At 50.4% G+C, this 22572-nt stretch overlaps 1 protein-coding gene and 1 pseudogene across 1 annotated transcript; both read right to left on the reverse strand.

Moving 5' to 3' along the window:
• LOC102856804 overlaps positions 1 to 7543 on the reverse strand; it is a 16720-nt pseudogene extending 9177 nt beyond the window's left edge.
• A 349-nt stretch (positions 7544 to 7892) lies between these two features.
• On the reverse strand, positions 7893 to 16192 carry LRRC32 (leucine rich repeat containing 32). Its single transcript, XM_006882871.1, has 2 exons — positions 16106 to 16192; positions 7893 to 9782 (listed from the first exon to the last, which is right to left on the reverse strand). Exons 1-2 carry the CDS (start codon positions 16190 to 16192, stop codon positions 7893 to 7895), a joined length of 1977 nt encoding a protein of 658 aa, XP_006882933.1.
• Positions 16193 to 22572: the final 6380 nt, after the last annotated feature.

Here is a 22572-nt window from a genome sequence, read left to right on the forward strand (position 1 = left end):
TTTTTTAAATTTTATTTTATTATTTTGTGTGTGTACAGTCAAATCAGATCTGACTGGTACAGGAGGAGATTGCCCCTCCTTCTCCAGCAGAGCATCTGGTAGATTTGAACCGCATAGCTCTGGGATTGCAGTTCAGCTTCTTGCCACTAGGCCACCAGAGCTCCCTGAGAAATATTATTTTAATCACTCTCTCAATTTAAGTTCTCCTCTAGTCAGGGAGTTCTTGGTGACTTGGTAAGGAGTTGAGCTGCCAACCCAAAGGCATGCAGTTCGAATCCACCAGTTGCTCTGCAGGAGAGAGATGAGTAGTCACCTCTTATGCTATTTACTGTCTCGGGAAACCCATTGGAGGGTCAGGTATAAGTACTCGATTATACTTAACATAACTAGTTCTGCTTGAGGGACATGTCTCGGAATAGACTTTTCAAAGACCCACCGTATAAGCCACATTATTTCCTCTTAGTGTTCATCCTAATTGTCCTATGGTTTCATTTGTGTGTTTACTATTTCCCTCAAAAAGCTGTAAGTATCGTGAGGGGAAGGGACTTATATGCATGTATAGCTCCCCGTACAATAGCTTTTGTTGTTGTTAGATACCATCAAGTCAACTATGACTCATAGCAACCGTAAGAAGAACAGATCTGCCCCTTACCCTCTCTCTCCCTCACCACCCCCATGATCTGTTACACTCAAGCCAATGTCATAGTCACTGTGCCAATCTGTCTTGTTGAGGGTCTTGTTCTCTTTCTCTGACCCTCCATCTTTCCCGACACAATGGCTTCTTCCAATATTGGTTCCTCCTGAGACTATGCCCCAAATAAATGAGAGATAGCTTTACTATTCTTGCTTCTAAGGAGCACTCTGGTTGTACTTTAAGACAGAATTGTTTCTTCTTTTGTCAGTCCACGGGCTATTCAATACTCTTCTCCAAGACCACAGCTCAAAAGCATTGATTCATCTTTGGTTTTCTTTATTCATTGCACATGTGGACAGTGGAAGTGTGGCATGGTGTGAGGACTTAATAAATGGTCAAATTAAGTAACTAGCTCAGTCATTTACTGTCTTGTTCATTGACTTATTCTTTTATCATTCCAGACACATGTGCTGTTGACCAGTGACTTTTCCCTTGGGAGATCTGAGTCTCCCACTTTCTAGGGTGACTTTTTGTGATGAGCTATGAGGTGGAGGAAGGCATGACTATAGAATTCCAGGAATGTATCCACAGCCTGGGAGAACTGGGTAAGTTGGAAGTTTGCCAGGTAGGGAAGATTTTAGGAAGCTAGAAGTTCAGAGAGGAAGGCAGACTGCAGGATTGGAGGGGATAATGTTGAAAGTGATGGGGTACCGTCTGGCATAGTTTTGTCCCCAGACTCCTTTGTTCCAAACCCATACTAGAGATTTTCCCACTACCAGGCCAGGCCCTGCCTCAGAGTCTTGCCTTCTCTGCACGTTAAAAATCTTACTCTTCTGTGCAGGGCCAACCCAGATGTCCTCAAAGAACTGTTCCCCTCAATTCTCCAGCTGGAAGGGCCACTCCCTGCTGCAAACAAACTCCCTGAGCACGAAATCTGGACCTCCCTCACAGTGCTGACCACTTCCTGGCTTATGCTGTGAGGTGGCCTCGCTCTTCACCCAATGGGCCAGGCTTCATCCAGCTATTCCCAGGACACAGCACAGAGTAGGAGCTCCAGCCACTCTGCTCTGATGCATGAACAGCCCTGAGATGGAAGGAGTTATTATAACCCTATTTTACAGATGGGACATGGAGGCAGAGAAAAAGAGTAGCAAAGCACAAAGCAGTAGCAGGGCATAGACCAGTCCTACATTTCTGGCCTCAGAGGCAGGGCTTTTTCCAGGGCAGCTTGGTAGGAGGTGGAGCAGGGTGGGTGGGGTGGGAGCTGGGTCCTGAGAACCAGCAGACCAGAGAGATTTGGAGTTTGGATGGCCAAGTTCAGGGAAAGCACAGCTGGGGAGGAGCCAAGGTATTTATTATGCTTGGTCTCCAGCTCCAAACAGAGTGATGGATGGAACCTCTCCAGTTCCTATAAACAGCTCGTCATGACTGCCTCCCCAGCTCTCCCCACCCTACAGTCACCACAGCCACAAATGTTCCCAGTGAGATGGGGAGCCCAAAGAACAAAAGGAAAAGATAGAGACTGGGCAGAGAAAGATAAGAAGCGAAGACAGAGTCCTAGCAGGAAGCTAGAGGGACACAGGGGATAGGGTGGTGAGAGAGGGCTCTTTCTTTGCTTCACAAATGAGCACTGCTGCCCTTGGCAGAGCCCACACCCTGCACCCCACTCCACTCCCCCAACCCTCTGCCTCCCTGAGAAGTCTCAGTGCCCCATTCTCCGCCTAAGGACTTGCCTTCAAGTTCTGGAGAGCAGGGACCATTCATTCAGGGACCTTCCTTTCTGAGCCCATTTTCACGTGGGCTGTCAGGTCCTAGGGACACAGAAAGGACTCTGGTCAGACCAAGCAGACAACCTGATACTGTGACCGAGGGTTAGCCTGAGGCTGAGGGCAGCCAGAGATGGGAAATCAGAGTTACCTCCAGGAGGAGGTGATGCAGAGACAGAGCTTTAGAAAAAGAAGTTTGATTGCTGGAAGGGTGGGTGCATATTTATAGCAAACAAGGCAGGGGAAAATTTAGATTTTGGATGTACTGTTCATAGGGTCACTATGAGTCATGCTCAACTCCATGGCACCCAACAACAACAACAGAGGCAAATCAGCATGAGAGGCAGTGTATGTAGCCAAATGGTTGAGATGACTGGTTCTGGAGTGGGACAAGCTGGGTTCAAGTCTCAGCTCTGCCACTTCAGCTAGGGGGCATAACCTGAGTGTCAATTTCTCTAAAATGCAGGGGGTAATAATGGAAATCCCTTCACAGGACTGTTATAATTAAATATAATAAAGAACATCAAGTGGTCAGAGCAGGTCAACTGGGCACCCAGTAATTGTGATTGTCAAGCTCATGCAGTTCAGAGGGCAGGAAGAATGAGATGCTGGAGGGTGGCAGAGTCCTGGCCTTGCAGCAGTCCAGAACACAGATGGGAGACCCCTGACCCCAGGGATCCCAGGATGGGTTGAGTGAGAGACACTGCACTGGTGGTCATGAGATACCTCTCCCATCCAGAGTGGCTTGTGCATCTGGCTCCTGGAGATCCGTACCATGTGGAGTGCCATCAAATGAGCTGGTGTCCTGATGCCTCCGGCTTCTGTGACAGGAGGGAGCTCCAGGGCCTTCTCTCCCCTGGAACTTGCTGAGAACTAGGGAAACCGGATGCTCTGATGACCTAGTTGGCAGCTGTGTCCATGTTTGGCTGGAAACAAACATTTCTGCCTCACTGGGGGTCTTGACCAGGTGAGCAAACTTCCCTATTTGCCAGGAAAAGAGGCCTGGCTGGCTGTCAGCTGGATGTCAGGCCTGTAGACTTCTGGGCTGAGCTCAGTGCATGCTCCTGCCTTCTTTCCCTTCATCTCCACTGAGCCCTGGCTGGGCACATGGTGGAAACTATGGCTGCTTCACCACCCCATACCTCAAAAAGGAGCTGGGAACAGGGCTTGAAAGGTGAGAGTCACAGATCAGAGAAGCTGGACTGGAGAAATCTCAAGGGTGCAGAGCTGCCTTGGATACAAATGGTCCTGGGCCCGAGAGGGAGGAGTCTGGATTGCTAGGGGAGGCATTTCACTGAGCTGGAATTTGAGGGAGGGGTGGATTGGGGTAAAGAAGTTGACAACTGCAAAGGTTACAGTGGTGGAGTGTCGGGCAGCTCTGAAGGAGGAAGGGGGTCACTAGCACAGTAGAGTGGGGTAGGCAGGGCCATGCCCTCCGGACCTTGCCGCAGCATCATCCCTCTCCTGCCCACAATGCACACTTCTTTAACCTCACACCCACCGCAGGTGACATGCTCCTGCCCCCCACTCCACACCCTGCAGCTTCTCCATCCAACTCCCAAGAAGCAAGAATGCTTTTCTTCTGCATCTTTCTGAGCTCTTCTGAGTTCACCCTGATCTGTGGCTTTGATATTCAGTCCAGTGTCTCTGGGCCTGCAAGTTCCTCAGCCCTTCAGCTTGTAAGGCCTCAAGCTAATGGAGTTGAAGTTGGGCAAGGGGCATTGGGGAGCTCAAGACAGATGTGGGTGGGATGGGACAATACCGAGATGGCCTGAGCTATGACAAGAGCATTCCTGAAGGAAAATGTGTCAAATGCAAAGAGAAGAGGGGCTGGGACTCAGTCCTGGTGAGCATCATTTAGATGTCCATGGAAGGCTAGCACATCAAAGAGCCTGAACAAGGTGATGCAAGGGGAAGGAGAAAGAATAGTGTGAGGGGACGTTGCAGGTGCCAGGCAGACTGTGCAGAGACAAGAACGTTGATAAGGGGGTCCCTCTTCCTGGAGTATCGAGGTGGTAAGTGTGAAAAGTGCACTGAGCTTGTCTAGGAGGACACCCTCAAAAACCTCAGCAAGGACAGGGTGGGGGCAGGGAGGTGCCCAACACAGCCTGGAAGGGAGAGGGGGGAAATGGCTTACCCAAGAGGTTTCCTATGAGTAGGAAAAGGAAAAGGAAAGCGGTTTACGGGTCTTTTTTATCCTTTTAGGGAACCCTGGTAGTGCAGTAATTAAGCACCTACCCACTAACTAAACCATTGACAGCTTGAAGTCACCGGCTGCTCTTTGGGAGAGAGATATGACCGTGCATTTCCAGAAAGGTTTGGGAGTCCTATGGGGCAGTTCTATTCTGCCCTAACTGCAATGAGTCAGAATCGACTCAACTGCAGTGGGTTTAAAACTTTGAAGATGGATAAGAGTTATGCACAGCTGATGAACTGAGAGGGAGACACTGCAAGGCAAGGAGAGAGAGTATGTGAGAGCCCGGTCAGTGCCCTGAGGGGTGGGATCGAGAGCACGTGGTGGCAGGAGGAAGGGAATCAGTGCATTTCCGCCTGAGCTGCGTCTTCTCAGTGCTGCGGGTCAGGGGCAGGCTTTGGTGTATGAGGGGGGCAAGGGTGTGCACCAGGCGACCCAATGGTGGCTGAACCCCTCAGGCCCAGGTTGCTGGTGATCCAGACAGATCTTCATCCCACGAAGACATGGAGAGAGGGCAAGCAGGGAGAGTGGTGCTCCAGTGGATGCAGTGGTGCTATGACCACGCGGAGGAAGAGGCTGGGCGGCCATGTTGTTTCTCCAGAATCATTTTTAATACATTCACGTGGGTTATACAAAGAGCTGTCCCAGTTCCGGGCTGTGGCCCGAATCCTGGGAGGTGAGAGCAGCATTTGTGTAGTGTTGTGGGGGATCTGGTGTGGAGGGCTGACACCTTCTCCTCCAGGCCTGAGGAAGCACTTCTGTGAGTGAGCACCTGCAGTCCTGACCCCAACCAGACCTGGGATTGCCAGGCCTGAGGGACAGGGGTGAGCTGGGGAGACCTTTCCACTCAGGGCTTGAGAGGAAGTATACCCCTGCATGAAGAGAATAGAGAATTTGGAGCCAGAAGTTCAAGAGCCTTCAGCATGGGCATAAGAAAACAGAAATCCTTATAACTGGATCAATAAACAGTATCACGATAAGTGGCAAGGAAAGAACAAGGCAGCAGTGAAAAATCAAATCAAATAATTTGCTTTGGGCAAACCTTTGGCAATTGTTGTTGTGAGGCACCACGAAGTCGATAAGACTCATAGCGACCTTATGAACAACAGACCTGAACCTGTCCTACCCTGTGCCGTTCTCATCATCTCTGACACACTGAAACCATTGCTGCAGTCCCTGTGTCAGTCTGTCTTATTGGGGGTCTTCTTCTCCTTCGTTGACCCTCCCCGTTTCCAAGCGTGATGTCTCTTGGTGTGTCTGACCCAAGCCATGGCCTTTTCATGTAGTTCCTCTACTGGTGCAAACCATCATACACTTGATTGCTAACCAGAAGGCTAGCAGTTTGAATCCACCCAGTGACTCTATGGAAGAAAGCTCTAGTGAGGCACTTCCATAAAGATTATCGACAAGGAATGGTGAAATTCTACCCACTTATATGGGGTCCCTGAGTCAGAATCTCAACCACATGGCACCAGCAAGACAACATGTGTATGACAGACAGCTGGATAGTGAACAGGACCTAAGGGCTGGCACACTTGATTCGTGGTGCTGGCCAAGAATACTGACTATGCACAGACTTCAAGCAAAACAAATCTGTCTTGGACAAAGCACAGCTAGAATACTCTTAAGAAACAAAGATGGTAAGGCTTTGTCTTGTTGACTTTGTATATGTTACCCGGTGAGACCAGGCCTTCGAGGACACCATGCTTGGTGAATCAGAGCATCAGTAGGCGTGAGACCCTCAATGAGATGGACTGGCACAGAGCCTGCAACACTGGGCAAACATAGCAACAGTGGTGAGGATGGCCCAGGGCCAGGCAACATTTCATTCTGTTACACACAGGGTCACTATGAGTCAGAGCCGACTCCATGGCACCTAGCAACAACATCAACTTCAAATACTTTGTAACGTGACAACTGAGGGAGATGGAATCCGCTCAACTTCCATCCACCTCCTCCCACCAACGCTACCCACCAAACAAGTCTGAAGCCACTTTTTACAAGCTCTGCCTTACTGCCTTACTGGGTAGGTTGGAACGAGTCCTCTTCTTAAACCTCGGTTCTCCTCTCTGTGTACATGGGAAGGCTGAAGTCAATGGTCTCAAATCCCAGGCTAGGCTCAATGGAGGAGAAAAGAACAAGAGAACCCAAACCAGGGTGCACAGGAGGAGAGAAGGGCTGCCTGCCTGGGAGTGAGGAGGAAGACGAGCAGGTGGTTCGGGTGCACAGGATGCTTCCAGGCCCTGCTTAGGTGTTGTGGAGCCCACTTCCTATGCACCACACAGCCTGCAACCCCCGTCTCTGTGTGTAGTGGGGAAGGCCAGGCTGAGAGTCAGGAGGATGTGGGTTTGAATACCACGTGTGGCATTTCCTAGCTGGGCTCCTGAATGAAGACCTTCGCAGCCTCAGTTTCCTCTTAGGTAAAATAGGATCAAATACCAACCCCAGGGTTGCCCTGCAGACACAAGTGAGGCTTGCACACTTGCATCTACAGCCACCTGAGCTCTGATTCCTGGCTCACACTAGTTGGCATGGGTGATGCAGAAGGGGGGCTGGGTGGGGCATGGATATAGGTGTGTGCAACATGAGAGTGTCAGGCAGGGAGAGAGCCCGCCCAGAGCCAGAATAAACACGTGCTGGGCTGGAGTCCAGGGTGACAGCTTCTTAACCAGATCGTGATGTAGCTGCCTGTCCAGTGGCTCCAGATCCAAGATGTACTCATGTGACTCACGTTCTCTCCTCCGGCCACCAGCTCTTCATCTTCCAGAGATGCTCAAAGTCATCATCAGAAGATGTGACAAATAGTCTGCCTGGAAAGGTTTCAGACAAGTCTCCTCTTGGTGCTGCCCTGCCCTGGCCCTGGCCCAGCCAGGCCTTACTCTCCACGCTGGACCAGCCAGAGCTTCGGAGCTGCTTCTCTCCAGAACCCCCAGAGCTTCCACACTTCATGTCCCTTATCACACTGTGAGGTCATTGCCAGCTCTGTGACAGCGCCTAACACACAACCAGATCAAGAGACACTTGAGGGCAGGGTGGCGTCTCATCCACCTGTATTCTCCATGCTACAGCATGGGAAAAAGATCTGTGAATCATATGAGCAAACATTATTCTCTGCTGCCTCTAAGACTGCCCAAACTCTGGCTCCCACAGCTGGACATTTGTGACCTGGGACATGGGTCACCTCTTGATGCAGCAGGATGCAGGGAAAGGGGACCTGGGCTGGGATTTGGAGACCAGGGTTCTTGCCCCTTGTTTGCTGTGTGACCTTGGGTCAGTACGCATCCTTCTCTGTGCTTCTCTAGGCTTTGTACTGCGTGTTAAACTTCTGCCGGCGGACAAAGCAACAGGTGACCAGTGTGGTGAAGATGATGATAGCCACCAGCACGAAGGTGAGGATGATGATGAGGTTGACATTTTTGAGCTCCCTCTTCTCACAGTCCTCAGGACGAACGTGGCTCAGGGACACCTCTTCCTGGGAGCCAAAGCGGCATATCAGGTCCTGGGTGGCGTCCACATCCACGCGGCCTTGGTGTAACTGGGCTGCCAGCCAGCCGTTGCCGCAGCAGCTGAGCGGATTGCCCTGAAGGTAGAGGCGCCGGAGGCTGGTCTCAAGTCCACCCATGGCGCTGCCTGGCAGGAGGCTGAAGCTGTTGTTCCTCAGGTCCAGCACCTCCAAGGACACAGCCTGGGTCCAGGCAGGCAAGTGGCTGAGGTGGTTCTCAGCAAGATTGAGCTGCTTGAGGCAGGTGAAGCAGGGCAGGTCTACCTGCAGGACAGTCAGCCCATTGCCCTGTAGCTCCAGGACCTCCAATGACACCTCCAAGCCAGCCAAGGCCCCTGCAGCCACATCCAGCCCAGGGTTGGAAGAAAGGTCCAGCTCTGTGAGTGGTGTGTGGAGGAAGGCACCTGCCTGGAGCCTCTCTATCTCATTGTCTGCTAGATTAAGAATGTGGAGGGAGGACAAGCCAGAGAAAGCCACACAGCTGGGCAATGCAGGCGTCCCTGGCCCCCCACATGGATGGATTCCATTGCCTTGCAGGTTGAGTCTCTGCAAACTCACCAGGCCGGCAAAGGTGTAAGGGGGCAGGTTCCAAAGGGCATTACCCTGCAGGAACAGTGTCCTCAGGGCCCCTAGGGCTCGGGTGCCTAGTTCCAGGGACTCCAGGGCATTGTGGCTTAGGTCCAAGAGTGCCAGGCAGGGCAGGGTGCCCACATGCCGGGCTTCAAAGGTCCGCAGGCAGTTCCGACTGAGGTTCAGGAAGCGCAAGGAGGTCAAGGGCTCCAGAAAGCCCTCAGGGATCAACTCTATCTCATTGTAGCTCAGATCCAGGTTCAGAAGCTGGGAAAGGGGGTGGGTGCTGGCATTCCAGCTGGGGTTAGAAAGGGGCAGAGCAGACCACCCCTCAGAGGGACTGAGCACCCCCTGGGTGCCCTGGGAAGTTCCCGTGGGGAGCCTGAGGAGGTTGTTGGACATGTTCAGGTAGGTGAGTTTGGGGAGGGCAGCCAGGTCTGGGAAATGCAGCAGTTTGTTCTCCCGCAGATCCAGCCAGGCAAGCTGGTACTCAGTGTGCAGCTCTGGGGCCATCTGGAAGGTCTCAATGCTGTTGCAGCTCAGGTCCAGCACCTGCAACTGCTGCAGGCTGAAGTCGGAGATGCAGGTCAGAGAATTCCTGGAGAGGTTGAGGTGGGCCAGCCGGGGCAGGGCCTCGAACGTGCCCTCCTCGATGTCCATCAGCACGTTGCTGTGCAGGTCCAGACGCTCGAGGGCAGGCATGCCCAGGAAGGTGTGGTGGGTGAGGCGAGTCATGCTGTTCTCTGCCAGCGAGAGGGCGCGCAGGGCGGGCGCCTCCCTCAGCAGCCGCTCCACCAGCCCATTGTACAGGCTGTTCGCAGACAGGTCCAAGGAGGTCACGTGAGGCAGGGGACTCAGGCCGGTGCTGGCTGCTAGGCGGTTGTGGGCCAGGTTGAGGTGCTCTAGGTGAGGCAGGTCCTGGAAGACACCTGGCTGCAGGAAGTTGATCTCGTTGTGACTCAGATCCAGATGACGAAGTGCTGTGCAGAAGCCCAAGGGTGAGACCAAGATGCTCCGCAGCTGGTTTCTAGACAGATTGAGGACTTCGGTGTTCAGCGGGAGCTCTGAGGGGACCTGGGGCAGGCCAAGACCCTGGCACAAGACTTGTTTGTCCACCTGGAAAAGAAAGAGGCCGGGGATAAGGTACAGCTGACATTAGGGTGGGACCAGCACAGCTCACCAGGGAGGCTTATTCGACCCCTTCTCAACCTTCTGCCCCCAAAGGATTTGGTGAGGCTTCTCCTCTGGGCTCCCAGAATGCTCCACGTCTCTTTACCCCAGCTGAATCGCTCTATGTCTAGTGATGTCCCATCTGGCTCCCAGCACAGTGCTGGGCATAAAATAGGAACTCAATGAAGATATTTGATGGGTAGCTAGAGAAGATAGACATAAGAAAACTAAACAACAACAAGAGCCGCTTTGGCAATTATTAACCTATTTTACAAGAACCCCAGGTTCAAAGAGAAACTATGTGCTACTTAAAATAATCCAGAGTTAGTATAAGCAGCAGGACCACGCTGGGACCTGGGTCTTCTGACATCATATTCTAGTTTCCTTCTATGGACCATACAGTTAAACATACTCAGCTAGTATTAGACTGGAAGTGGCTCTGGCAACAGAGGTTAGCAGGAATAAGATTACCGGGGACATATCTGAATTGAAGGGGGAAATGAATTTTGAAAGGCTTTGTTAGTGGCGATGTGCCAGTAGAAATGTCCCTTCCCGCTCTTGTCTGGCTGCCCTAGTCAGGCGCCCTGCATATTTGTGGCACTTGGGAATGTCCTTCTGTGCCTCATCTGATGCTTGGACTTACACCCAGCAGTAAGTGCCCCCCTTACCTCTCTTGCTATGCCTCTGTTTGGAAAAGTTTCCAACAGGGAAAAATAATGTCATTTTTAATCCTGTCAGCAGGTTTTATTTAGACCTCCCACCCTCAGGTCTTGTTCAAGCCCTCATTCCACGGGGCAGTGCTCCTGGCTGCCTTCCTCACTGACGCTCCCCAGATGTGACCTCCTTTCTACTGCTGCTTCCCGCCCTGACTCCCTCTGGCTGCCTCATTTCCCATGGCCAGGTCCAGTTCTTCTGGAGCAGAAAGAAAAAAATGAGAGAGAAAGGAAGAGGTCCTGGTTCCAACCCACTTTCTTAGGTGACAAGTCTGATTTTGCTGTGTGACTTCGATCAATTTTTATTAAACTCATCTCCATTCCGATGTCATCAAGACAAACCTGACTCACAGCTGACCCTGCTTTTCCAAGGCTGTAAATCACACTGGAGGAGGCTGTCCATCTTTCTCTAGCAGAGCAGCTGTTAGATTCAAACCACCAAAGAGGGACTGCTCCTGGTTTAGCAGCACAACTCCTCACAGAACTGCTGCCATTAGGTGCCATTGAGTCAACTACAATTCATAGCTATTCTGTGACTAAAACGTCTATGCTATTCATAGGCCTATGAAACTAGTTGCCATCAAATCTGCTCTGACTTACAGCAACCCCATATCAGCATAGAACTGTGCACCATGGGGTTTTCAAAGCTATTCAGAAGTAGATCACCAGGCCTTTCTGCTGAGGGACTTTTGTGTGGCATCAAACCGTCAATTCTTTGGATAGCCTTTGGTTAACCATTTGCACTACCCAGGGACTCCCCAGTCACATTAGCATTCTGATTTCTTATCCAGAAAGTAAGTCATTCTTTCCCAGCCCCCACGCAGCATATTCTTTACTATTTTACTAAATAAAATGCTCAGGCCATAGGCTCATTGAATCCGCACAACAACATGCCCTTTGGATGTGATTCCATTTATTTACAGATACTTGAGACCTATAGGGTGAAGGAAGTCTACCTGGTAAGTAGATATTGGATTTGAACTCAAGTCTTTTAATAACCCAAGGCCTCACTCTTGCCCTTCTACTACTAGTACCTCTTAAGGCCAGAATTTTTTATGCAAATACAGGTTTTGCTCTTGTTCATTTCAGGTCACAAGAAACCTAGCTTTTCTCAGGAAAAGGGCTGATGCCTGCAGCCACCCAGATCATACTCTCTCCTGTCCCTGGCATCCCTGCCTCCATTGCCTCTACCAGGGAGCTTTCCTAGATTGCCAGATAGGCCTAAGGCCTCCTCTGGCCTCTTTCAGTTCCTACACTTGCTCATTCACACCTTTGTCCCCTAACCGTGACTGTTTATGTGTGGGTTGCTAGACAATGAGCTCAGAGCAAATGAGTACTGGTTTGATTTATGCAATATTTTGGACCTGGCACATAGGAAGTACTAAAATTACTGGAAAAGTCACAGACGTGAAGGTTTGAGGAAGCACTAAATCAGTGTTCTCATGGAAATGAAAGAAAGGGATGATTCATATACTCAGACTAGAGACAAAATTTGTTAGAACAAAAAAGGGTCTATTCCTCCCATTTTCCAGATTGAAAGACTGAGGCTTAAAAATGGCAGTGATTTGCTTAAGGGATCAGTGAGTCAGAGGCTGAACTGGCAGGCAGGAACACAGCACTCCGTGGCTGGCCCTCCTCAGAGCCCCAGACACAGACACTGGGGTTGTCCCTGCATTTGGGCCCTGGGCAAACTGGAAACCGACCCTGGCTGCCTTGTCTGTGGTGTCTGGCTCTCAGTTCTATCCGGCCTCACAGCCCCTCCAACTTCTGGGGCCAGTTAGCATACCCTTCCCAGCTCTACTCTCAGTCCCCTGGACGATTCTAGTTTAAAGAAGAAAAAGCATAATGAACAAAATGACAAGTATTATTGTAGAAACGCAGCTCTGTGTCAGGTCCTGAGTTGAGTGCTGGGCCTCCTGACCTCATTTAATCCTGAGCATTGCTGATCCCACTTGAGGAAACAGGAGCGGGCTACTGGCGATCACACTGAGAGGCTCAAAGGCAGCATTGGTGAGTTCCTTTTCCTATTGGTACATGGTAAGTACTGGCCAGTAGACTCCTAGCAGGACAGCACCCAGTGTTCTTTCTCCACACAGCAAATAATAGCAGCCACCACCTATTGGTGTTAAGATCACAGCCAGATGGACTGACACAGTGACAGCAACAATGGGCTTGAGATTGGAGGTGAGGATGGCGTCCATAGAGTTGCTTTGAGTAACAATCCACTCAACAGCACGTAACAATAACAATGACTTTCTGAGCTTTCATTCTCTCTCTCTGTATGTGTATGTTTAGGGTAGTACTGTTACCAGGCTTCACAGGCCATCCCACAAACCCTCTACCCTTACATTACCTCTGGATAGTTAGAGGCTCCATGGAGCAGCAGTCTCTAAGAACAGAACCATGAAGCACACTTGATCAAGCTCAGAGACTATCACACTTGTTTTCTACCCAGGTGTTCTGGACCCTGTTCTCGATGCCAAGAACAGGTAACACAAGGCTCCCTAGCTATCAAGTCCAGGAAAAAGCCTGAGCCAGATCATTTCTCAGAATTTCACATCAGCACTGCCACCCACCTTGAAGCTCCAAGGCCCAGTGCGGACTGTCTGGCAGTGAAGAAGGATCATGGCAGCCTTGGCCAGAGTTCAGAGCCTCCTTCTGACAACTCATCATTCACTGATTTCTCTGATGCCAGGAATCCAGTCCCTGGCTTTTTCTTTTAGGAGAGGAGGACATGTACCCTCTGAAACTCCATTTTGCCACCTGCTCATAGAAGAGAAATGAAGTTGGCAGGGAAGGAGGGTGGACTGAGTTTTGGTGGACTGAGTTCAAATTCTGGCTCTGACAATTTCCATCTGTATGACCCTCATGGATCACATCTCTTCTCTCAACCTCAGCATCTAGAGCTGACAAAGGCATTCTAGTGCTGCTGTTGTAGTGAACTGTCAAGTCGGAACCAACCCATATCTAACCCTCCAGTGGGCTTTCAGAGGCTGTGTATCACACGAGAGGAGATCGCCCATCTTTCTCCTGAGGAGCAGCTGGTGGATTTGAACCACGTTATCTTTGCATAGGCAGCACAATTCCTTACCACTAGGCCCCCCAGAGCTCCGATGGCATTCTAGGAAAGATAAAATGTGAGAAAGCTCCTGGAACGGTGTAAGCACCCTGCAGGCCCTTGGCAAGGTTTTTTGTATAATTGTTAGTCAAATAATCATATGGTCTACTACACTGGCTACTACTCAGCATCAAGAGAATAATTACCCTCACAAATGGATCAACAGGCAACATCATGACAGATGGAGAGAAGACCGAAGCTTCCAACAATTTCATTTCTCTTGGATCCACAATTAACACCCATGACAGTAGTAATAAGTAATTTTAAAAAAATGTGTTGCATTGGGTAAATCTGCAGTCAGGGATCTCTCTAAAGTGCTCCAGAGCAAGGGTCACTTTAAAGACGAAAGCTTGCCTGATACAGTATTTTCAATGGCTTCATATGTATATGAAAGTTGGACAATGAATAGGGAAGATCAAAGAAGAATCGATACCTCTGAAAGGGTGTGTACTGGAGAAGAAGACTGAATAACCCACAGACTAGCCAAAGAATTTGTTTGGTTATGCAACCAAGAGTGGACCTTAGAGGCAAGGATGGTGAAACTTGGTCTCACATACATTGAGAATGTTGTCAGGAGATGCCAGAGCTTAGAAAAAGATATCATGCTGGGGAAAAGAAGAGAGTTAGCAAAGAAGGAGAAGACCCTCCAATGAGATGGACTGACCTTAAAAATGGACTTGAGCATGGTGGAGATTGTGAGGTTGGTACAAGATAAGGGGAAATTACAATCTGTTGTTCACAAGGAATTGAAGTTGTCTCAAAACACCTAACAACAACTATGCTGGCAATAACAAATTGAAGATGGATAATGTCTAGTTCATTGTCAAAGAGTATTTCAGTATCTATCCTGAAGTATAATGTTATCAATGATAGGATAATATCTATACCCATACAAGAAAGACCTGTTCATATAACTTTACTCAAATTTATGCACCAACAATTAAAGTCAAAGATGAAGAAAATGAAGATCTCTACCAACTTGGGCTAATGGTAAGAAGCTATGTTGTAATGCCAAAGGTACATAGTTCAAATGCACCAGCTGCTCCACGGGAGAAGGATGGGCACTCTCCTCTCATGTGATTAACTGCCTCTGAAAACCCTCTGGAGGACCAGTTATACGTTGGTTCTGACTCAACAGCACCAACTTGTGCAGTCTGAAATTGATCAAACAAGCAATCAAGAGGTATTAACTATAACTGAAAACTGGGATGCAAACACTCGAAACCAAGAATATTAGTAGTTGGGAAACACAGCCTTGGTGATGGAAATGAGGCCAGCATTTTGTACTACCAACAACTTCTTTATTGCAAATACCTTTTTAACAATTGTAAAAATAATTGTAACTCTCAAACCTTCTATTTGCCCAGAATTCAAAGTTCACTCTGCCTTTATGCTTCCTGGTTGGGTGGCCAAGACCCTCCACCTCTCTGAGCTACAGACTCCCTGTGCTAGAATGTGGAGATGCCTGAGATCTCTGCCGTTACTCTGGGTGGTGAAATCTCAGAGGGACTTGAGGATCAAAGAGTTGGGGTGGCTTTACTCGCCCTGAGGTTAGGCTGCTGGCAGATGGCTGTCAGCACTTGCCCATCAAGTGATAACGGCTTTCAGTGGCAGGGCCATGTCTAGTTATAGGAGGCCTGACTGCTCCCCATCTTGGGCTGAGGTGGACTGACACAGCCCCTGTTCCCCATACCCTGCCGGGTCAGTGAATCTGGAGCTACTCTCACTAGTTTGAGGCAAAATAAAAGAATGAAATTGAATCATACCTGGTCCCTGCCCTCAGGAAATTAGTCTTGCAGATGAGACAAACTTGGATGCATTCACCAGCCACCCTACAACACCCTCTCCCCCGAACCCCATTCAGTATGCTCAGCACTGAGATGGAGGAAAATTGAGGAGCTGCAGGATCCCAGAAAGGGGAACCACCAGAACTGGGTCTGTCTGGGAGAAGTCAGGGAAGGCTTCCTGGAGAAAGCGACATTTGACTTGACAAGGAATACTGAAAAGCTGGGAAACCACAAGTCAGGCCAAGTCCAGAAGCCCAGTTGGAGAAAGCTTTGTACCCAGCAAGGACCAGTATTGAGGAGCCTTTCTTAGCAGTTGAACCCCAACTCCCCACACATACACACATCTTGCTTCCTTGGGGAAATGGCCCCTTGGAGATAGCTTGAGTGAATAGAGTATAAGATCAGCCTACCCATTTATAAAGGAATGACTAACCTCTCTAATCTCAGTTTTGTAGTCTGTAAAATGAGAATAGCAGTACTCATGTTGGCAGAGTTATTGGGTAAATAAGATTTTTAATCATTTCAGTAGGTGCTCATTAAATTCAAGGAACCTGCTCTCTCTACTTTTGGCACCTCTAATTTTTGGTGGCCAGGCTGGAGCAAGGGCTCTGGGGCAGGTGAAACGACACTAAGGTGGGCAGGACTTCTTACCATCCTACAGGGTACTCTCTCACGACGTTGGGAGGTAGCCAGGCTCAGGGTCGTCATGGCCAGGAGCAGCAAGATCTGGCAGCTCATGGCTCTGTGCAGGGGGAAGAAAAGGACCACAGTAAGACCACTGACTCCCTCCACAGACAGCCCCACTGCTTCCACCCGGACTGTGCCAGTCTTTGGAGGATCCCAAGTCCCACCATTCCACGCAGCAAGGATAAAGTTGTCTGTGGCTGGGGCAAGAAGAGGGTGGGAAATGGAGTTGCAGCTGGTTACAAAGAGCCCTGTACACCACACCAACGGGAAAGTGTGAGTTTTAAGCATGGTTTTAAGTATGGTCATATTTGAGTAGTCACAAGGCCCTTGGAGACAGGGGTTGAGCTGCGGCTGTCCTGGGTCAAGCTCAGGACCAAGAAGGGGTGGGGTAGGGGCCTCTAACTCTATTTCCACCCTGGTCACAAATAGGTCCCCAGTCTGAGCTCTTGGGGCCCCACACAGAATTCCTCAGTCTACCCCCAGTGACTTATTTTGCTCCTTTTCTTTTGATTCTCTGATTCATGGGCTGTAGCTATTGTTTGAGGGTTAAGCTGGGGGCCTCAACAGGAAGCCCCGCCAGGAGACCTGCCCTCCCCCAGTGTTGTATGTGGACTTCCCCAGCGGCCAGCTGCCAACCCTGAACTTTCACTGGAGTGGCCTCCAGCTCAGGAAGGTACAGGCCTGCTGGGGTTGCCATGGGTGGCAGGTGGAGGGAGGAGGGGGTCAGGGGTCTCAGGGACGCTCAGCTCAGTCAGATCCTAGAGTGCTAGACACTGCTCACTCCCTTGTTAAGGAAGTGGGCCAAGGGCTAGGGCTGCACTGATTACTCTACCAACTTCATTTGTTCTCACGCACGTTCATCTATCCACACTTTTACTAGTGGGCTGCCTCCTCATGCCTGACTCTAGGCTGGGAACTGAGGACCACAGGAAACGCTCAGCAGTAGCCATAATGTGTGTGGACAGTGTTAATCACATCAAGCCCTCCAAGAGCCCTGGACTCGAGGTCACCAAATCCTGGCTGTCCCTTCTGCCTCCTCGGCTGATCTACTCTGTGACCAAGTCAGTTCATTTCTCTGAGCCTCAGTTTTTCTTTTGGAGGTAAAGGCCAATCTCACCAGGTTTTGTTTAGGATCAGATGAGATATACTCTGTGAAAGCACACCATATTCACAGAGCCCTCATTAGGCACCAGACGTTTTTCTCAACACCTCACTCTTAATCCTACCGTAACTTAATAGCTGAAGTCTATCATCTTCATTCCCATTTTATAGATGGAGAAGCCGAGGCTCAGAGAGGTTAAGTCACATTTCCAAGATCACACAGTAAGCAAGAGCAGGCCCAGGCAGTCTGGCTCCGGTGTCTGTGGCTTAAACATCTATAGACTACAGTGGCCCAGCACATGCTGAGGTGTGACTCTGCAGGGCCAGGCAACACACGTCCTCTTATTTTTCTGAGAAAATCTGAAAGCTGTTTTCAAAGAGCCACTTATAGGGTCTCTGAATTGTATCTTTGACTGTTAGAACCCCCTATTACCCCTGAAAAGGAATTTTAACTGAAGATGGCTACTCGGAGGGCCTTTCTTGGTCAAACAGCAAGGGCCCTAGTGCTGTCCTTTAAACTTGTTCTCTAGGCTCTCCCCATGGCTGCTTATGATCAACTGCTTCACAGATGTGAGTTTTCTTGTGAAATTCTGTTTTAAAAAGCTGAACAACACAACTGTGTGGAAGCTCAGTCTCAGTGCTGTCAAGCTGAACTGACTCAGCTAATCCTCCAACAAGGTTTTAGTGGCTGTAAATGACACAGGAGGCGACTGCCCGTCCTTTCCCCTTGGAGATGCTTTAAACTGCCAGAGAGGCGCCACATTTGGTTTAACAGTGCAACTCCCTGTAGCCTACACCACCAGAGCAACCTGTTTGAAAGCCAGTTGCCCCAGAATTGAGTGACAATCTCTGTTGGGGGGCCTTCAAGGTCCTTGGGAGCAAGCCTCATCAGCCAGCAGCCCTTCACAGCCTCTCTCTCACACACAGAGTTCTGGATAACTCTTCCTACTGTCAGCTTTCTGGGCACCTTTTCACTGCCCTGATACCTTCACTTCCTCTCCTCATCATTCAGGACTCAGCTTAGACATTGCCAAGCTTCCCTTGGTTCTCCAACTCTGGGCTATTTATGGCCCATCCTCCAACCCCTGAGCCTCTCGTGAATACAGTACCCCATCCTACGGGAAGCATCTAAAGGGTAGAGGGGTTCACTCTCTCTGGGACCCACCTCACAAGTCAGAGCTGGCAGGGGGCCACTAAAAAGTGGCATGGGGAGTCTGATAAGAGGCTCTGACACCTTCACAGCCTCTCTCTCACACACAGAGTTCTGGATAACTCTTCCTTCTGTCAGCTTTCTGGGCACCTTTTCACTGCCCTGATACCTTCACTTCCTCTCCTCATCATTCAGGACTCAGCTTAGACATTGCCAAGCTTCCCTTGGTTCTCCAACTCGGGGCTATTTATGGCCCATCCTCCAACCCCTGAGCCTCTCGTGAATACAGTACCCCATCCTACGGGAAGCATCTAAAGGGTAGAGGGGTTCACTCTCTCTGGGACCCACCTCACAAGTCAGAGCTGGCAGGGGGCCACTAAAAAGTGGCATGGGGAGTCTGATAAGAGGCTCTGACAAGATTGGATATTTCCCTTGACTCTTCCTTCACGTCCCTAGAGCAGTCCCCACCCCCCACCCCCCGTCCTCAACAGAATCCATGTTCTCCCACAAAACAGCCCAGATTTACCCACTCCCTCCCCCATCACCACCAGGATCCTGAGACTCCATCAGGGCACCAACCTCTCAAGTTTGTTCCACTGCGTCCACCCTGACCCTTACGAGAGTAACATTTTAAACTCATAAAACCATGTGTCACAAAGCAAATTTCGAATGCTTAAGAGCCTCGAAGGCCTCCCATCTCTTAAAATAACATCCAAGCTGTACCGTCTTTTCTCTTGATTCCATTGACTATTTTCCCTGCCCTCACTGAAGCCTATTCTTCACACACAGCAAATTCATCCCAGCCTCAGGGCTTTTGCCCTCCCAGTCCCCTCTGCCTGGAATGCTCATCCCCAGATGGTCACATATTTGCTGGTTTTCCTAGCCTTTATTATTATCTGATCATCTATTTCATCTGCTTTAGGAGCAGGGACCTAGTTCACAGGTGCTCACTAAAATCAACTGTATGAGTGGCAAAGTGGGTGCAGGCGTTTGACTGTAGTGGCAAATGGGGGGTGAGGATAAGAATGGACCAGAGAGTTTAGTTCTGAGCCTGGGGGTTGAAGTCTCTCCAAAGGGTCCTTATAGTCTCTCCCATTGCCAAACCCAACCATATTACCCCTAAAATGAGCATTTGAGAACTGTGCCCTAGCATCTGATAGGAGGCCCTCAGCAGTTCCTAAGATACTGGTGTGTAGCATATAAGGGCCACCCCTCTGAACGTTTCCATTACACCAGCCCAAGATTTCCCTCCCAACCTACCCCACCAGTGTATGTACACGTACACGTACACACACACACACACACACACACTCAGAGTGCTGGCTCTGGGATGGTTTCCTCTCTTTTCTCAGCCCTGATGAACTTACTGGCAGAGCAAGGTTCTGGGAAAGACGATGTGGATGTTAGCACCATGCAGTGAATCACTAAGGGCAAGTCCCGTTCTGGAGATACATACATCCCACGGGGGAATTAGACCTTAACCCAAAGGAATGTGGCTGCGATGGCAGAATTTCAGGCAGCTTGGAGTGGGGTTGGGTGTCCCTCACATCTTCCCACCCAGGAAGAAGGCTGGTTTCAGAGACCCCTGACAGAGATGGGTAACCTCTCCTTCTTCCAGAGAGTCTGTGGGATGGGAAGCCCCCAGGCTCAGTCCTGAATCAGAGAGTAATAGGCCCAGATCAAATCCTCATCTGACCTTCACTAGCTTCGTATTCCTGAGCAAGTCTGCCTTTTTGATCACACTTTGTCCATCCGTCAAATGGGAACTGCGAACTCGCCCCCTTCGCCCCTCTCACAAGGTCTGGTGAAGACTTGGAAATCTGTCGAGGACGAGGGAGGGTCAACCTCGAGGGCAGCGGGAGGGGCGTGTTGGGAGTAGGGGGGTTCCTGATGCTTCCCAGGCTGCGCGCCCCGCCCTGGTTCCGAGGGGTGCTAGCCGTCGGTTCCGAGGGTGTTGGCCAGCCTTGCCCGCTGGGCGGCTCCTACCTGGCTCAGCGCAGCCGCCGCTCCTTTCCACAACGGGCCCGGAGCATTTTGCGCAAAACTGTCCCCTCGGTCCCACCCCGCGCCAGAGCCCGAGGTCCTGGACGGAGGAGGCGCACTGCCGCTCCGCTGCCCCAGGGAGCGGGACCCGCGAGGGGGCGGCCGCCGCTTCGGTTTAAATGCCTCTCCCGCCGGCCCGACCCGCCACGCCCCCCCCGGGCGAGATCGCGGGGTCCTAGCGCCCGCCGCCACCACGTTGCCTCGGTTTATCCGGAACCGGCTGGCGCGGGCGGGGGGGGGGGGCGGCAGGAGGAGGTCGATACATCTTTAAGCTCAACTCGAGCTGGGAAAGGGCGGAGAGGGGCGGGATAAAAGGGTCCGGGAGTCAGAAGGAGAGGAAGCTCTGGGCTCTCCGCTGTCGCACGTGCAGTTGGCGGCCCCGCGGGGTGCCGAGGGGCGGGTGGCTCCAAGGGCCGCAGGTCCGCGGAGGAAATCCGGCCTGGCCCCGCTGCCGGCGCCACCGCACTTAAGGGGGGCCGACAAGAGAGGTGGTGGCGTGGCTGCATGCGGAAGGAAATGACCCTTCGCTGGCCCTGGGGCGGCCATGGAGGGGGTTCCCCCGCACCGCATCTCGGCCTTCCCTGCTAGTGAGCCCGAGCAGGTCACTGCCCCTCTGTGGACAGTCTGCAGTATCCAGGTGCGCCCTCCTCCATCGTCTTTACCCTAACTGACTCTAAAACTGCCAATAAAGTCCCCACTTTTCAGATGGAGATGGAAACATAGAAATAAAACCCAGCAATTTTTGGAACTTGAAAGGTCTCCACCTAGAGTTCAGAAAACAGGTTCAGAAGGGTTCAATGCCGTATTCAAAGCTACATAGCCTTTAAGAGGCAAGGCTTTGAACCTAGTGTGTTCCCCAAACTGAGCATGGGCCAATTGGGGTGCCTTTCCCTCTTGCCTGGTGGGGCTTTTCTGTTTTGTTTTAATTTTTTTTTTTTTTTTTAAGAAGTCCTGGTGAATGGAGAGTATGGCTGCCAACTGAAAATTTAGTGGATCTGCGTTAAGATCCAAAGCCCTAGAAACCCATGAAGGATCACTATGAGTCCGCATTAGCTCCACGGCAATGGGTTGTATGGATTTTGGTGGAAATAGAAAGGCTGGGTGGAGAAGGAGAAGAGGTCGTTTAATTGCCTTTTTCATCAGGAGTTAAAGCTGATCTTCTCCAAAGCCATCCTCTCTTCTAAATGCCTTGGCCTAACTACATTTCAGAGACCCTGCTCTGCTCTGAGATGGGAGAGGAATAATGACTGTCGGACTGATGCATTCTCAGAGTAGAAAGTTATGCTTCCACAATCTTTATCCTCCCTGTTGCTCACCAATCCTGAGACTGGATGACCCCATTTTCTGGGTGTGGAAGTGACCACCTGTCTTTTGTTAAAACACAGTAAAGCCAGAATTAAAGATTGTCCGCCTTGAAGTGTAGATAACCTGCTGCCTTGTTGATTCCTATTCATAACAACTTGGCAAGACAGAGCAGAACTGCCTCATGGGGTTTCCAAGGCAGTGAGCTATCTTTAGGAAGCTAACTGCTACATCTTTCTCCCACAGAGTGACTGGTGAGTTTGAACGAAATTGTTTGGTTACCTGCAAAGCACTTAACCACAGAGCCACCAGGACTCCTTGAAGTTTAGATGTCTGCTGCTTTTCTTCCTCATACCTGGTCTGCTATAGAGACTGACCTGGGCAGATGGAGACAGCTAAGGTAGGACAATTAGTGATGAGAGCAGGTGACCCAGGTTTAGGGAAGGCTTTCCTCAGGAATAGTCCTAAGCTTTGATGAAGGGATGAGTAGGTAAATTACTGGTAAGGGACCTGGCAGGGCCTGAGAAGGGCATTCAAACTTGCCTGTTCCCTCCCAGCCATAGAATGTCTCAGATCTCTGCTCATTGGGGTCCATTCAGTTGGCGCAATCTGACCCCCTTTCTGGGTCCTTGTGCTCTATCAGGCCCAATAGAACCTCAATTTCCCTGTCCTTAAAGCACAGAAAATAGTCGCCACTTTTCAGAGTTGGTAACCAGAACTAAGTGTAATAGGGTGAGCTTGGGGCCTGCACCTATACCTTTATCCTAGGGGACCAATGACCAGAAAACTGCTTTGCAACAACCCTGCATCTCAGGCAGAGCATAACTGAGTCAGA

Source organism: Elephantulus edwardii, unplaced genomic scaffold (genome assembly GCF_000299155.1).
Source record: "Elephantulus edwardii isolate Elephantulus edwardi_28Jun2011 unplaced genomic scaffold, EleEdw1.0 scaffold00025, whole genome shotgun sequence".
NCBI classification, from domain to species: Eukaryota; Metazoa; Chordata; class Mammalia; order Macroscelidea; family Macroscelididae; genus Elephantulus; species Elephantulus edwardii.

Coding starts and splice junctions, on each gene's coding strand:
- LRRC32 (XM_006882871.1), bottom strand. CDS start 16,192: ATGAGCTGCCAGATCTTGCTGCTCCTGGCCATGACGACCCTGAGCCTG. Junction 9,783..16,105: donor AGAGAGTACCCTGTAGGATG/GTAAGAAGTCCT, acceptor TTTCTTTTCCAG/GTGGACAAACAAGTCTTGTG.